The 16,874-nt window shown below is 45.5% G+C and overlaps 2 protein-coding genes across 2 annotated transcripts in view; one reads left to right on the top strand and one right to left on the bottom strand.

Moving 5' to 3' along the window:
* The window catches only part of Pcca (propionyl-CoA carboxylase subunit alpha), a 273,582-nt gene extending 257,058 nt beyond the window's left edge, over positions 1–16,524 (bottom strand). Inside the window, exon 1 of the mRNA XM_041674725.1 lies at positions 16,376–16,524. Within this exon, the coding sequence (XP_041530659.1) occupies positions 16,376–16,456 (81 nt within the window). The 5' untranslated portion in view covers positions 16,457–16,524. The remainder of the gene's footprint in view (positions 1–16,375) is intronic.
* LOC121462806 (E3 ubiquitin-protein transferase MAEA-like) lies at positions 3,183–5,526 on the top strand. Its single transcript, XM_041674738.1, has 2 exons — positions 3,183–3,258; positions 3,446–5,526. Exons 1-2 carry the CDS (start codon positions 3,190–3,192, stop codon positions 4,565–4,567), a joined length of 1,191 nt encoding a protein of 396 aa, XP_041530672.1. The 5' UTR covers positions 3,183–3,189; the 3' UTR covers positions 4,568–5,526.
* Positions 16,525–16,874: the final 350 nt, after the last annotated feature.

Here is a 16,874-nt window from a genome sequence, read left to right as displayed (position 1 = left end):
CACTAGGTTGTGCTCTAGTCTCTATACTTACACACACACACACACACACACACACACACACACACTTTTTCTTAAGTTTGAATGAGACACTCCAAAGAGGTAGATCAAGATGCTCCCAGAAGCCATAGGTTATCAAATGAAAATACAAGTGCCAGGGGCAGGCTACAAGTTATTTGCTAGGAAGTATTCTGAGAACCAAAATAATACAGGTTATTGCCACTGCTATTAGTTTGCCCGTTAGAACTATATGGTAAGATCCTATTGCTGAATACACCACAGGCCACAGGACATACAGAAATTGAGTTGGAACTGAACTAGACGCTTCCTCCCTTATTGGCTTGCTCTCATAGTTTAAGAAGGTACAATGTAGGATGCCAGAGAAGGAAGGCCAAGTCTTACTCAGTTATGGATATAGCTCACCACACTGTAGACCAGACAGGCAAGGTCTTACTACCTGGGGCAATCATGGTAAGTCTGTTGGGGATGGGGGACACTAACCACTGACTAATGGTGACTGAAGCTCACTCCACAGTAAAGAATTTACAACTGGTACTGCAACCTGGTCAAAAGCCCAGATGGTAGAGATTACAGGCCATATAGTGGGGGAAGCTATGTTGCTATTTTCTAAGAGAACATGGTGCCTTCAAATTATTTTAGAAATAATTATATTTAGGTCCATATATTAGTACTACTACCAGCTTTGGTCAGAGGAGCTTCTTTTAAAAAAAGAAAACAACAAACAAACAAGCTATGAGTAGGCCGTGCTGGAGCCAGTCCTCACTCCTCAGGTCATCGGCTGGGCAGCAGGCTCCTTCAGGCTGGACTGTCTCTCTCAAAGTGGGCAGCTTAACTGCAGAGACTCCTAAGTGGTCCAGGTGTGATTACCGGGTGCTCAGCGCTGAGTGGACATGCACATCATTCCCACCAATGTCCAGGGAAATCTTACAGACGAGAAAGTGGAAAGAATTTCAGAGTCAGAGGACTGGGTGGAATTGGGAAATGCTGTGTTCTGGGTGTGACATGGCCAAGAATTCACAGACATTACAATGACCTGCATAAGAGCTACACAAAGCTGAACTGTCCACATCCTGTCCTCAAAGCCTTCTCCCAGTAGACTACTGTTCTGCTCCTGGGAGGTGTCTGTCGCGAGTCCATGAACAAAATCATACAGTACAATATGTGTGTGTGTGCTGTGTCTTTATGTCCAAAGAATCATTCTTGGAGCCCTTTATATGTAATTCCATCCTAGGCCACAATCAATTTTGAATTTAGGGCCAACATATATTTCAAATCTGGACTGTACTTACAAACTCTGCCGTTACTGCTCTAAGCAAGTCACCAACACCTTAGACTTGACCTTCAGGAGCCTCCTGACAGGCTGGCTTCCTTGCTGCCACTCTCCCCATCAAACTCATACTGAGACAGTCTCCAGACAGTAGTCACGCTCCTCTCAAAATGTGAACCAAATTGCTCGAAACCATCCACTTGACTCTAATTTATTTGTCTGTTTGGAACTGGTGATGCAGCCCAGGACCCCGTCTGTGCTAGGCAAGCACCCTACCACTGCACACTCCAGTTCTCTTATGTTTTACTTAAGTTGCCCAGGTTGGGCTGAAATGTGATCCTCCTGCTTCAGTTCCCTGAGTAGTTGAGGTAATGAGCCTGTCCTACCAAAAGCCCAGCAGGACTCTCACTGTTAAATCATGGGCGAGAGAGGAGATGACTGTGTGGCCTCCCTCACAAACCTCATTGCTTAGCACGGGTTATCTCCATGTTCAAATGCCATGTGTGCACAATGTCTTCCCTTTCTCTTTAGGAAACATTTACCCAGAACCGACATTATCATTACTTCCTATACAGATTCCCCTTCAGATGAAGCTATTGATATAAAGTGCAGACTTAATCCAATCAAGTTGTCCATCAATGTTTACCATAATAGTGTAACAGTTGCCAACTTAATAACTGGAAAATTTATTCATATAATAACAACGTGCAAAGAGAAGATCATTGTGATAGTCTTTTGCTTACCAAAGTAAACAATGTATTGAAGAGTGTGCTCGAGGGTGAAATTCCCAAAGGTGCAACAAGGAAGATTATATAAGACATTTTGAAACACCTCTCCTTGGCTATAAGCATGAATAGCAAAGGTAGTGTAAGGTTAAGCAGATGCTGTCAGGCAGACAACCTGTCTTAAAGCGGAGCAGCAATGGTCACTGAATCAGGCCCACTAACAAACATCCTTGTGGAAGGAAGAGGAGCCCCTTGTGAAGCCTGCATGAGGCTTCTACTATTCCCACATCTTCAAAGCAGGAGTCATTTTGTATATGTCACTTTATCATGCTGCTGGAGCAGCTAAGCACCCACGCCTAAGCCCACTGACTGTTGACACTATAGAAGGTGACTTCAACAGTGAAGTCCCTTCCAATGAACTTAACAAATTCTTTCACCAACCTTTATTTTTAATCCTGATCTCTCTGTGCCCGTGATGCACTGTTTTACTTTTTCCTGGTCTTTGTATATTTTAAGGACTTATTTTCTGTGGTTATTTGAGTGTAAGCATATATGTAAGTGCACTACATACAAGTAATGACCACAAAAGCCAAAAGATTTTTATATCCCCTCTGGAGTTACAGAGTGTTATGAGCTACCGTGTGGGTAGCAAGAGCAACAAATGTTCTCAACCACTAAGCACATCTGCAACCCCAATTTCTCCCTGTTCTTATCAGTGTGTATCACAATGACTGAGTCTCAAAAGATGCTTCACAAATATTCTTAAATATTCTTTAAGTGCAAAGACAGGTACGATGGCGGATGGATGAATAGATGGATGGATGGATGGATGGATGGATGGAAGGAACTAGGTCTTGAATGTGCTTCCCTTGTATTAAGAATTGGGTCTGAAGCCGGGCGGTGGTGGCGCACGCCTTTAATCCCAGCACTCGGGAGACAGAGGCAGGCGGATGGATCTCTGTGAGTTCGAGACCAGCCTGGTCTATAAGAGCTAGTTCCAGGACAGGCTCCAAAACCACAGAGAAACCCTGTCTCGAAAAAACCAAAAAAAAAAAAAAAAAAAAGAATTGGTTCTGAAAGCATGCCCAAAATGAGTCACAAACTGAAGACTTGGAACCCAGTATAGCAACATTCAGAGGTGGGTCTTGAAAAGGATTGGATCGGCTTGGCCGGCCCAAGATGGCGGTGCAGGAGTCGGCGGCCCAGCTGTCCATGACCCTGAAGGTGCAGGAGTACCCGACCCTCAAGATGTAAGCCCTAGGGAGCGTTTGTTTCCCACTAGGGTGAAGTGAGCGATCACGTATTGCACACGGACGTCTTGGCATTCACTGGAAGTTATCTGCTGTCATTGTCCCTGTGACATCTGACTGCTCTGGTGTAGTTGGTCTTCACAGGAGGGCAGAAGCAAGGCCCTGCTGCTCCTCTTCAGCAGTAGGTGCCCTATGAGACACTGAATAAACGCTTCCGAGCTGCCCAGAAAAACATTGATCGGGAGACCAGCCACGTCACCATGGTGGTAGCTGAGCTTGAGAAGACCTTGAGTAGTTGCCCAGCTGTGGACTCTGTGGTCAGCCTACTGGATGGTGTGGTGGAGAAGCTGAGTGTCCTCAAGAGGAAGGCAGTAGAGTCCATCCAAGCTGAGGATGAGAGTGCCAAGCTCTGCAAACGTAGGATTGAGCACCTCAAGGAGCACAGCAGTGACCAGCCAGCAGCAGCCAGCATGTGGAAACGGAAGCGCATGGACCGCATGATGGTGGAGCATCTCCTGCGCTGTGGCTACTACAACACAGCTGTGAAATTGGCTCGCCAGAGTGGCATCGAGGACCTTGTGAATATCGAGATGTTCCTGACAGCCAAAGAAGTAGAAGAATCCTTGGAGAGGCGTGAGACAGCCACCTGCCTTGCCTGGTGCCATGATAACAAGTCCCGACTCCGGAAGATGAAGAGCTGCCTGGAGTTCAGCCTCAGGATTCAGGAGTTCATTGAACTTGTTCGGCAGAACAAACGCCTGGATGCTGTGAGACATGCAAGAAAGCACTTCAGTCAGGCTGAAGGGAGCCAGCTGGATGAGGTTCGCCAGGTCATGGGCATGTTGGCCTTCCCTCCAGATACACACATCTCCCCATATAAGGACCTTCTGGACCCAGCCCGGTGGCGGATGCTGATCCAGCAGTTTCGATATGACAACTACCGACTGCACCAGCTAGGAAACAGCTCCGTCTTCACCCTCACCCTGCAGGCTGGGCTCTCGGCAATAAAGACACCACAGTGCTACAAGGAGGATGGCAGCTCCGAGAGCCCTGACTGCCCTGTGTGCAGCCGCTCTCTGAACAAATTGGCGCAGCCCCTGCCCATGGCTCACTGTGCCAACTCCCGCCTGGTCTGCAAGATCTCTGGTGACGTGATGAATGAGAACAACCCACCCATGATGCTGCCTAATGGCTATGTCTATGGCTACAATTCTCTGCTTTCTATCCGTCAAGATGATAAAGTTGTTTGCCCAAGAACCAAAGAAGTCTTCCACTTCTCCCAAGCTGAGAAAGTATACATCATGTAGGCCTTGCGTTGCCACGTGCACGCTTTTGGCCAGAGGCTGTGGTGGGTGGGAGCCATACCCTCCTACCCTGACCCATAACCCCGACCCCAGCCTGCCTCGGCATTTGTTTCTTGCGACCAAAGATCAGTGAGCAACGACAAATACTCTTAGGAAAAGAGGAAGTGAGATTTAATAAGTCTGTGCTTGAGAACAGCGTTTGATTGGTAGGATTTTGTAACATAAGTCGACTGATGCCTCTGCAAGTTCTTGCACCTCTCAGAGGAAACATTCTCTACAGTGTGACCTGAACACCAAGGAAATCCAGAGCATCTCAGAAGTAGGAATTGGTTCATCGGTTATTTCCCTGTGTTTCTCCATTTCCTTCCTTCCTTTTGCTAGTGATGGGACTCAGGGGAGCTTGAGGAACAGGCTGGTCCTTTGCCAACTCCTGTTGGCCACAGCCTGGGCAAGATGTTGGCCACACCAGGTTGGCTGCAGTGACTTGTGATGTGGTGCCAAGGCCTTTTCTGACTTCACTGTCTAGCTGCTGCCAAAGCACCATGCACCGTACACGCCTGGGCTGCTACTTGAGGAGGCTCCGCCTACATGGCCAGGGTGTCTGGGGCTGTGTCTGTGTACAGGTTCAGTATCTCACCTCCAGCACCGCCTTATCTCCTGCTTTGAGAATGTATTCACGGGAAAGCCACTGGACCGAGTTTCTGCAGAGGCCTTGCCAGGTGGTTCCGTAGTCCTAGAGTGTAAATGCTTTTCATTACAGAAACTGATAGTTGAGCTAAAGTAAGTACTGACGGGTTTTCAAAACAGATGAACCATTGTAATTCACACAAAACCATATTGTAGAGGTTTGTATCTAGCGCTTATTTTTGCATGTTGATGTTGATTAGCTAATTAACTGTAAATGTAAAGCGTGTTAATAAAATAGCTTTCTATTTCTCAAAAAAAAAAAAAAGAAAAGAAAAGGATTGGATCATGAGAGCTCTGACTCAAATGATGGCTTCGTAATTTGATGGCACTTGTGGAGAAGCCGTCATTGGCATCATCAGTAGTCATATCCAGAGATGGGGCCTACCTAAGGAAGGTCACCAGGGGAAGTTCCTGGGGGCTTTACCTTGTCTGAGGCTCCCTGTCTCTCTGCCTCCTGTCCATCATGAGATAACTGCCCTGCCCCAGCTCATGTTCCCCACTGTGATGCTCATCCTCACCTTAGAGACCCAGAGCAGTAGAACCACACAATCATGAACTAAGACCTCTAAACCAGCTCTCCTTTTTTGTCTCTTGGGTACTCATCGGTGGTGAGGAGTTAACTGACACACTGCACCTTGTCAGCCTGTAACCACTGATACCGGCGTGAAACTCTGCATTCTGTCTAAGCATGTTTTCTTTCCAAAATTTCCATTCACATCCTTGTCCCCTGTTCACTTACCAACACACACACAAACGCACGCACGTACACACACATACATACATACATACATACACAAAAACAAAAGGGCTGGGAAGATGGCTCAGTGGTTAAAGGCACTAACTGTTCTTCCAGAGACTGGGGTTTCATCCCCAGCACCCACATGGCAGCTCACTCTCTGTAACCTCAGTTCCAGGGGACCTGATGCGCTTTTCTGGCCTCCATAGGCACTGCATACACATGGTACACACACATACATATGGGCAAAACACCCATACACATAAAATCTGCATACACATGGTACACACATACATATGGGCAAAACACCCATACACATAAAATTTTAAAACGAAAATACATACATAGATAAACCGGACCCAAAACCATTGTTCTTCCTTTCTCTTGATCAGAAATGTCACCAGTTTCCCTTTTTAGTTAGAACAGGGATCGCCATGTTTTTAGTTAGAACAGGGATCGCCATGTTTTAGTTAGAACAGGGCTATCGCCATGTTTTTAGTTAGAGCAGGGCTATCGCCATGTTTTTAGTTAGAGCAGGGCTATCGCCATGTTTTTAGTTAGAACAGGGCTATCGCCATGTTTTTAGTTAGAGCAGGGCTATCGCCATGTTTTTAGTTAGAACAGGGATCGCCATGTTTTTAGTTAGAGCAGGGCTATCGCCATGTTTTTAGTTAGAACAGGGCTATCGCCATGTTTTTAGTTAGAACAGGGATCGCCATGTTTTTAGTTAGAACAGGGCTATCGCCATGTTTTTAGTTAGAACAGGGCTATCGCCATGTTTTTAGTTAGAACAGGGCTATCGCCATGTTTTTAGTTAGAACAGGGCTATTGCCATGTTTTTTCTGTTTTGAACTTAAGAACCAAACAGTAGCCAAAAAGTAGAAGTTTAAATATACAATGACCAGCCTACAGGGCTTGGTGGCTCATACCTTTAATCCTAGGACTCAGGAGGCAGAGGGGGGGGGGTCTCTGAGTTCAAGGTCAGCCTGGTCTACTGAGTGAATTCCAGTGTAGCCAAGGCTACACAGAGAAACCCTGTCTCAATAAAAGAAATGAAAAAATAAATAAATGTACAAATGCCATCAATATTTTATTACACTAGAAATTACCTTCTGAAATATGCTTAGATGTTTTTCCAAAGTGAATTCTCTCAGAAATTCACCAAAACATTAGAAAGATTAACCTTTGGCCAATCCTAAAGCACCAGCTATTTTAAGTCTTGTTTCGTTTTGTTTTTTGAGACAGGGTTTCTCTGTGTAACAGTCTTGGAACTCGCTTTGTAGACAAGGATGTTCTTGAACTCACTGAGATCCGTCTCCCTTTACAAGTGAACCGTGCATTTTAAAAGCACAGGCTACGTTTTCAAACTGTGACCATATCATACAATGAGACTCATTCAGATGACAAACAAGTTATTATTCGAAAAGCAAAGCTCTGGACTCACACTGTCCAAGGTTCAGAGTTTACTCCAGTCAACTATGTCCTTAATTTACTTAACTGCTCGAGCTCAGTTTCCTCGTGTAAAGCCGGGATTTCTGACCAAGCTGCTCCATGGTTAAGACAATACATGAAGGGCTGGGTATGTACCACAGGTGGAGTGCTAGCCCAGCAACCACAAGCCACTGGGTTAGTTACCCAATACCACATAAAACAAGAAGTGGTGGACATACTAGTCATCCCAGCACTCTAGAAGGGGAGGCAAGGGGAGAAGAAGTCCGAGGGCAAACTTAGCTACAAAGAGAGTTGGAGCTTAGTCTTCAAGAGACTTGCCTCAGAATGAGAGAGGGAGTGAAAACCACTTAAGGCATATAAAAGCTCAATAAACCATTGCAATCACCATAAAACTAACACCTCTAGCCACTGAACGTACAAAAAAAATGTATTTAAACATAACGTGTTTTAAAAATTGATTTACAAAACAAGTAAGTAAAAACTAAACATGAAGTCAATATGAGACAGGATGGAAATACAGCACAAATGATGTGGACATGGGAACAGTAGCTCCTAACTTAGGAATCTGGTTGAAACCTCTTGTCAGCCGAGAATCAATAATTCCAGCACAATTAACCACATTTTCTGTGAAGGTTTCCCACATAGACATAATACACCTTTTATAGAGAGAATGATAACAAAGCAGGGAACGTTATAGGCCCTGAGGGGACCTAATACTGTTGTTTTTCTAAGTGGACATCTTGTTGGTCTGGAAAGCTCAGAGCTCTTCCGGAGGACCCAGGACTCAATTCCCAAGTATCTACATGGCAGTCCACAATCACCTGTAACTCTAATTCCAGAGGATCCAATGTCCTTTCTGACCTTTATAGTCATAAGGCACACACATGGTGCACAGACATACACACAGGCAAAACATCAATACATATCAAATAAAATAATAATTTTAATTAAAAAATGGGAACTCTTTCAAACTGCCTTCTTGATGTTTATGTCCACATCCATAGACTAAAGCCACTCAGCCTCAGAGAAGCTGGATTTCAAGGGCTGCAGTTACTGCAGAGGTTCATAACTGGTCAGTGGTAAGAGCAAGTGATTGCTGAGTGCTCAGTCCTGAATGGGACATCTCTACAAACCCTTCAAAGACTCAGAAAGCATCACTAGAGAGGCAGGAGAAAGACTGTAAGAGCTGGAAAATGAAGAACAGCATGTGAAACCCTGTCTTGTACAAATGGTGTCACCACGGCAATCATGAAGTCATAGCAGCTACAATTACCTGCACAAGATCTAGCAGTCAACGTCCCCGAAAAGAGAGACACTGAAGACCTCACTCCCCCATCCGCCCCCAGGAGAAGCTATTGGCTGGTGAAGGTTACTAGAGGAGTGTAATTGAATTAACTAAAACCCAAGTGGGATGGGTACCTTTAATGTGGGCCAGTCTATAAAAAAGTCATAGAAAAGGAAGCTCTCTCTCTCTCTCTTTCCCTGATTGGTCTAGATCTCTCAAGCAAGTCCATTCCTTCACATTACAGCCTACTTCTTTGGGATTCTGGTATATACTGATGACCAGATGAGCCATCCACCCTCATGGACTGAACTATTGGATTCTTGGACCTTCTTGATAGACAGCCATTATTGAACTATCTGGACCACAGACTTTAAGCCATCCTAATAAATCCCCTTTACGTGGGTAGGTAGGTAGAAAAACAGACAGGTAGGTGGAAGCTGCTGGTTTATTCCTGGCTGACCAGACCTGAAATAATCACACAGACTGTATTAATTAAAACACTGTTGGCCAATCACTTGGGCATATTGCTAGCTAGCTCTTATATCTTAAATTAATCCGTTTTTATTAATCTGTATATTTGATGGAGGAAGGTCATTGGTTAATTAATAAACTGCTTGGCCCTGATAGGTTAGAACATAGGTGGGTGGAGTAAACAGAACAGAATGCTGTGAGGAAGAGGAAGTGAGCTCAGATGCCATTTCCTCTCCTCTCTGGGGCAGACGTGATGAACCTCCAAACCAGGATGGACGTAGGCTAGAATCTTCCCGGTAAGCGCACCTTGGGGTGCTACACACATAAATAGAAATGGGTTAAAGCAAGATATGAGAGCCAGTAAGAGGCTAGAGCTAATGGGCCAAACAGTGTGTAAATGAATACAGTTTGTGTGTTATTATTTCGGGGCATAAGCTAGCCAGGTGGCCAGGAGCCGGGCGGTAGGAACGCAGCCCACAGCTCCTACTACAGAATGGCGCCCAACGTGGGGCTCGAACCCACAACCCTGGGGCATGGTCTCTCAGCGGCTATTGGCTGGAGGAGTGGAAGGAGCTCCCGCAACATATATTGCCACATGGTTGTGGTCTAATGACAAGGTTCTATCTGGTGTCTACTGTTTGTCTCCTGCAGGGGCTACATGGGATCTCCCTGACTATGCCTACTTTCTCCCAGCATTCGGCTTAGTTTTCCTGGCCAGTATTATTCTGCCCTGAAGTTTCTTTATTCATTAACCAATAAAAGTAACACATATACAGAAGAACTTCCTACATCATCTCCCCTTTTCTGTCTAAATAAAAAGGTTTTAACTTTAACATAGCAAGACTACATACAACAGTTATCAAGCAAGAATTATAGTTACGATATTTATATATCTACTTTATCTTTTATCATAACTAAGAAAAATCATAACTATATATTCTTTAACTCCATCAAAGACTCCAGAAGGATATAATATTATCTAAGTTAACAGGACATGCATTGTAAGCAACTTCCAAATCTCCAGAATTGACAGACATCATGCTGCCTGGACAGTCACCCAAAGTTCTTCTGTAATGTTGGGGCATCCATCTTCAGCCTGTAAGGCCCATAGTATCCATAAGACTTTTTCATGAAGCAGGAAATTACAAAGACAGTTCCACTTGTATTGGTAGTTTGTCAGTCACTTTTTTGTGTGTCCTACAGAATGTCTGGCAGACTCTTTCATGAAGCAGGAACCCTGAAGGACTGTCACTTTAGGCAAGTTCAGCAGTCATTTCTCTGTGGGTCCTGCATGTCCAGTTCATACAGCATAACATAAAGCAGTCCAGGCAAGAGTGGTTTCTTGGCAAAATGGCTAACCAACTCCATTAGGGGCCTCTTTGATACCCATCATCCTCTTGAAGTAGATTGGTGCTGCCAGGAGCAGATGTGCCTCATTGTCATGGAAAGTCCTAAGTTCTAACATTTTAAATAACATATTCTGTGAGTTTTTGAAAGGTCTGAAGAATACCTACGCATCTGAAACATATCTCTATATAGCTAGAAAAACTAACATAATTACAAGCTTGACTATTAGAGATGATTATCTATTGACCTGTATTTCTCAATTATACATTACATTTTAAAACGAACTGCACAAACACAATACCTTAATCAAGGGCAGAAATATACATTAAAACAAAATTGACCTTAAATAAACCAAGACCCATACAAAGTATTCATCTCTATATCACAGACAGACAGATTCTATCAGTTCCGTTTCTCTACAAAACCCTGAATGATACAGGGAGACAGAGAAGGTTTTTCTTCAGTACTGTAGTCACTGGTAAATTGCTCATGCACCAGTAAATATCCCACACCCATGCTCCTACAAGAATTAAAAAAAAAAAAAATGACCCACACTTAAGGCCTACACTTGTATGCTTGTATATCCTTCCAGTTTGCCCTTACTGCTTTCCCAGATATTTTCTGGAAATCTCAAACAAGACCAAATGCCATTCCAGAATTCACTTAGGTTCCTTAGCAACTCTTTGAGATACAACTTCAGAAACCACAAAAGCAGAAGGTATGATTGCTGTAATGACACTTAATTGCAAATTCCCTTCTAAAAGCCCACACTTGTGTTCTTGTGAAGACCTGGACACCTCTATACCTCTACACCCCCCCTCTCCCCCACCCCTCCTCAATTCCCATACTTAAATCTATAGGTTAAAAATGTCTTTTAATAAATTCCAACTGTGTTTCAGTCTGGTTCAGTCTAAAATACTTTTCTGCAGCAAAATCAAGACTCCAGGCTTACCCGAGTAGGGGCTTCCTAGGATAGTCAAGAGTAAGCTCTCTGCTTTCCTACATAAGGTTTACAGGAGTAGAAAGGCAGATGGGAGGGGTAAAGTCTTGAAAAGTTTCAAGCGGAGTGGTGGGATACAGTTCAAGTTTACATAAAGGAGCACGGAGAGAAGGCAGGGAGGAGTCCCCCACCTGGGGAACGTCAGAGGAGTTCTGGCAGCACTGTTCCACCCCACACTCGGCACCTTCTATGACACTGTGCTAGGTGACAACATTCACAAGAAGCAGCCTCAGCTGATATGCTAAAAGAACATAAAATTAAAAGCAAAAACAAAACAAAAAAAATGGGCAGTGGGGTGCACACCTTTAATTACAACACTCGGGGACAGAGACAGGTAGATCTCTGAGTTCGAGGCCAGCTTGGTCTACAGAGCAAGTTCCAGGACTACACAGAGAAACTCTGTCTTCATTTAAAAACAAACACATGTGCATCCAAGATACAGCCCGTTGGTCGAGTGCACGCCTAGCATGTATACTGCGCTGGGGTCAACCATCCGTGCATATAAACTAACTCCAGCATTCAAGAAGCAGAATAACATCAGAGGTTCAAGGTCATCCTCAGCTATAGAGAGTTAAGGCCAGCCTGGCCTATAGGAGATCCTATCTCAAAGCAGGGAGGTTAAAGATTTGACTTAGTAGTTACGAGCACTTATTGCTCTAATAGAGAATCCAGGTTCTTTCTGTCACCAGCATCCACATGGCAGCTGACAACTAACTCCAGTACCCAGGGCTCCAGCATCCCCTCTGACCCCTGAGACCTCATGCATGCACTTGGTACAGATAAACTCATGAAAGAGTGTACACACCTTCAGTAAAAATACAAGGGACAAGTGGTACGGGAAAATTGTCTGTATTCTGTCAATCATGTTTAAAATAAACGCTGATTGGCCGGTAGCCAGGCAGGAAGTATAGGCGGGAAAACCAGACAGGTAGTAGAGGTGGGACAATGAGAACAGGAGTATTCTGGGAAGAAGCAAGCTCTTTCCCCCAGTCCTGTCCAGACACCGAAGAAGCAGGATGTGACCTGCCCTGCTGAAAAAGGTACTGAGCCATGTGGCTAACACAGATAAGAATAATGGGTTAATATAAGTTATAAGAGCTAATACGAAGCCTGAGCTAATGTGCCAATCAGTTTTATAACTTATGTAGACCTTCTGTGTGATTCTTTGGGACTTAACAACTGTGGGAACCGGGCAGGACAGAAACCCCAACAAGCAGGCCCTCATGTTACAAGGGCAGGTGCGCTGGCTCAGAGGGTAAAGATGCTCGCTGCATATAGCCTGATGTCCTTGAGGGAGAAAACTGGCTCCTGAAAGTTGTCTACACTGTGGTATGCACACCCACACTCACACTAAATAAGTGCAATTTAAATTTAAAAAAAAAGAAAGAGGGAGAGAGCGAGCTAGGGAGACGACTCAGTCAGGAAAGAGCTTGCCATGCGAGACCGAAGTCTGGTACCCTAAAAAGCCTATACACCTGTATCCCCAGCTCTGAGAGCGCAGAAGCAAAAGTCCTCAGGGTTTGTGACTAGCCAGTCTAACTGAACCAAAGAGCTCCAGATTCAGTAGGAAATCCTGTCTCAAAAATAAAAGGGTGGGGGATGGATAGTGATTGAGGAAGACACCTAACAGTGACCTCTGGTCTCCACATATATGAACACACATATGCACATACACACACAGATAGCACCTGGTATCAAGTAATGAAGCCTCTTTCCTCTGTTAGCCTGAATCTAAAATATCACAGTCCTTCCATCTATCTTGCAACACTACGGGATTAACCCTACCCTAAGAAATCCCAAACATAACTTGGTTAACAAGTTCATATGGTCTGATTCCTCCCCAGCACCACCTAGGGTCTGCTGCTAGCCTCAGTGGACCCCAGCACCCCCTAGGTTATGCCCCTCTCTCAGTGCACCCCAGCACCCCCTAGGCTCTGCCACTCCCTCAGTGGACCCCAGCACCCCCTAGGCTCTGCCACTCCCTCAGTGGACCCCAGCACCCCCTAGGCTCTGCCACTCCCTCAGTGCACCCCAGCACCCCCTAGGCTCTGCCACTACCTCAGTGGACCCCAGCACCCCCTAGGCTCTGCCGCTCCCTCAGTGCACCCCAGCACCCCCTAGGTTATGCCCCTCTTCAGTGCACCCCAGCACTGTGGACTTCCCTCTGGACACAGGCTCTCACAACACTGTTGTTTTCCTTTTCCTAGAAAAAAGACCACCTCATCCTTCAAACTTGTATACTTTTTTAAACATTTTATTTTTATGTTATGTGTATGAGTGTTTTATTTACACACGTGTCTGTGCGTCACATGCATGTCTGGTGCCTTCAAAGGCCAGAACTCTAAATGGTTTTGAGCTGCCATGTGAATTTGGGGGATTAAACCTGGGTTCTCTGGAAATGCTTTGAAGGGCTGAGCCATCTCTCAAGGGCCAGTTGTAAAATTCTTTTATTATTGCTTTATTATAGGTGTGTGTATGATGGAGGTGAGAGCAGAACTTTGGGGAGTTGGTTCTCTCCTTCCACCTTCAGGTGAGTTCCAAGTATGAGCCAAGGTCATCAGGGCTTTGTAGCAAGCACCCTTAACCACTAAGCCACCTAACTGACTCTTGCTGAAATCTCTATTTACAAAGGGAGCTGTTGTTTAACTTAAATAGCACAATATACTCAAAGAAATACTATTAATAGTATTGACTGTTTCTTGGAATCTAGGTCAAAGATGCAGCTCTACCTAAATGTACCAGGCAGAGAGCTGGATTCCTGGGCAAGGCATGTAACTCTGTGGGCCTTGAGTCCATCTTCTCTACAAGTGGCATTATATGCCTAATATGAGGAGAGAATGAATCAATTCAGAATAGTGGTCTACAGTACAGAAGTCTAAATATCCTTGACTTGGTCAACTCAGTCTATTTTATTTTTTCTCAGCACCAAAACTTCTCAATAAGATTTTATTGTCTCATTACTAGAGAAATTTGTAAACACTGGGAACTGTACTCATCTACACAGGAGACAGTCAATAAAGATTTTTTGTAATTTATTTTTATTTTTAAGTGAATTTGTGTTTTGCCTGAATGTATGTCTATGCGAGGATGTTGGATCCCCTGGAAATTGAGTTACAGACAGTTGTGAGCTGCCATGTGGGTCCTGGGAGTTGAACTTAGGTCCTCTGGAAGAGCAGTCAATGCTCTTAACCACTGAGCCATCTCTCCAGCTCCCAATAAAGACTGTTTTACAAAACTCTCTGAAAAGGCATACATCTAATATACAGTATCCAAACCTGGTGTGGTGGTGCACACCTATAAGACCAGCACTTAGAGAGTGGGAGCAGGAGACCAAGGCCTCCCCCACGACACAGCAAATCTGAGGCCAACCTGGGCTAACTGAGACCCTGCCTCAAGAAAACAAATCCCACAAAAGAATAAGTATTCAAAGTATGAGTCCAAAGTCCCTACCTTTCCACTACAAACCATTTCATAAATGTGTCAGAGATTTTGCAAGAGCAAAAATAGATTGATTACAGGATGATAAAAATTAAAAAAAAAAACAAAACCAAAAGCTGTGTGGCAACACACGGAACAGTGAGAGCCAACATTCTGAGGCTAATACGTCAGAAACTATCCTTCAGCTTACGATGCCTAATGGACCTGTTTCCACTTCCTTAAAGAGAAAGAAATGAGCTTGGCTATGGAAGTACACACAGCACCCAGAAGCGAACGGAAGGTGGATCTCTGTGAGTCTGAGGTCAGTCTGGTGTACACAGAGCATTACAGAACAGCCAGGGCTGTACAGAGAGACTTCCATCTAAATCAAAAACAAAAACAAACAACAAAAAATATGAGGCAGATCATCTCTGAAGGGCCTTCCAACTCAAATTTCAAAATAACCATAAACCAAACATTATAGAGATTTTATACCGCCCCGGGGAGGTAGAGAAGGATTTGACACAGGTTTCTTCTACGTAACCTAGCGTGGTGGTGAACTCCCAATCCTACCGCAGCCTTTCCAATGACGTGATTACAGACGCACAACACTTCGCAACTGACTGAACGATATACATCAGAAAAGACAGGGAAGCTTAACAGGCACACAACAACAGCTCTCAAAGGGTTTTCACCCTTTGCTCAAGGAACAGTAAATCCACTTTAAAACTTAAGTAAGTCAGTGCGGCAAGTGACAACATATTCCATGAGTAAGGAGAAAGGAGGCTCACACAAACTCCAATCTGTGGGCCAAAATGTTACCATGACACCCAGGGTGACTGGCGGTGAAGTGAAGTATGTTTCTAACCAGGCTAAGTAAGCACTGCCAAGGAAGAGAAATAAATGCAGAAGGTGCGTTTCCCACGCAGTATATAGTGGTGCCATACAGTTTAAACAGGCTTTCGGCTCACACTTGTGGACTCTTAACAATCCTGACTTAGCACAATTTTCTTTTTCTTTCAAACCTTTGTATAAACTCGCAGTCTTTTAACTATTCACATAGCAATCCATATTCACACAGCAATCCTTCAAAGTCGCTGCAAAGTCAGCAAAGGAGCACGTGAACTGTAGAACTCTTACAAGCTGTCTGGAAAGCTGGGAGAAGCCAGCTCCGCCAGGCGCTGGGACCCCAGCACCCGCAGAGGGTTTCTCTCCATTGGAAGGCCCGTGCCCGCCCGGAAGAGCTCAGGCTAGAGCCCTGGGGCGCGAGCCTTCTCCCAGGGATGCCCGTGCCAGGACGGAGTGTGAGCACAGCCGGCTCGGGATATGCGGCCTGGAGCAGCCGGGATGCACCGCGGGTGCCGCCTGGGAACCCGGGGCAGCCAGGCCGTTGCAGGCAAGCCCGGCATTGCTCACCTTTAACGTCCACAGCAGTTGCTGCGGGGGCCGTCGCCAATGTCGCCCGGCCGCCACCGTCCCGACCCACAGCCCCGCCATTGTCGACCCTGCACACCGGCCGGCCGCTGACCTCTCACCCCCCGTCAAGGGGCGGGGAAGGGGAGCGTCCGGGATACGGCCAATCAGGAGCCTCGGGTCCTAAGCTCCGCCCCCGGATGAGTGGGTCGCGGTGGGAGCGGATCCCCGGCGGAGAGGCTCCAGACCCGGCCAGCGGAGAGCGGGCGCGCGTTAGGACCCGGGGGGAGCTGACCACGGTGCTCCCACGACCGCGGCTCCCCGCGCTGAAAAAGCTGGCTTAGAACCCACACTGGGCGGCCACAGACCCACCGCTAGCCAATCGGGTGCATCCATGCCCCTTTTAATTTCTTGCTGGGTATTTTAAAGCAAATCTCACCTGTAAACACCTCTGTATTGGGACGGGCGCTCAATTACTTTGCCTGCCCTGAGGAATCAGTTT

Source organism: Microtus oregoni, unplaced genomic scaffold, assembly GCF_018167655.1.
Source record: "Microtus oregoni isolate MIOR12 unplaced genomic scaffold, Mior012 000001F_ref0000356, whole genome shotgun sequence".
Taxonomy (NCBI): Eukaryota; Metazoa; Chordata; class Mammalia; order Rodentia; family Cricetidae; genus Microtus; species Microtus oregoni.
The sequence above is the reverse complement of the archived record's forward strand: the minus strand, read 5'-3'. Positions and strand labels throughout refer to the sequence as shown.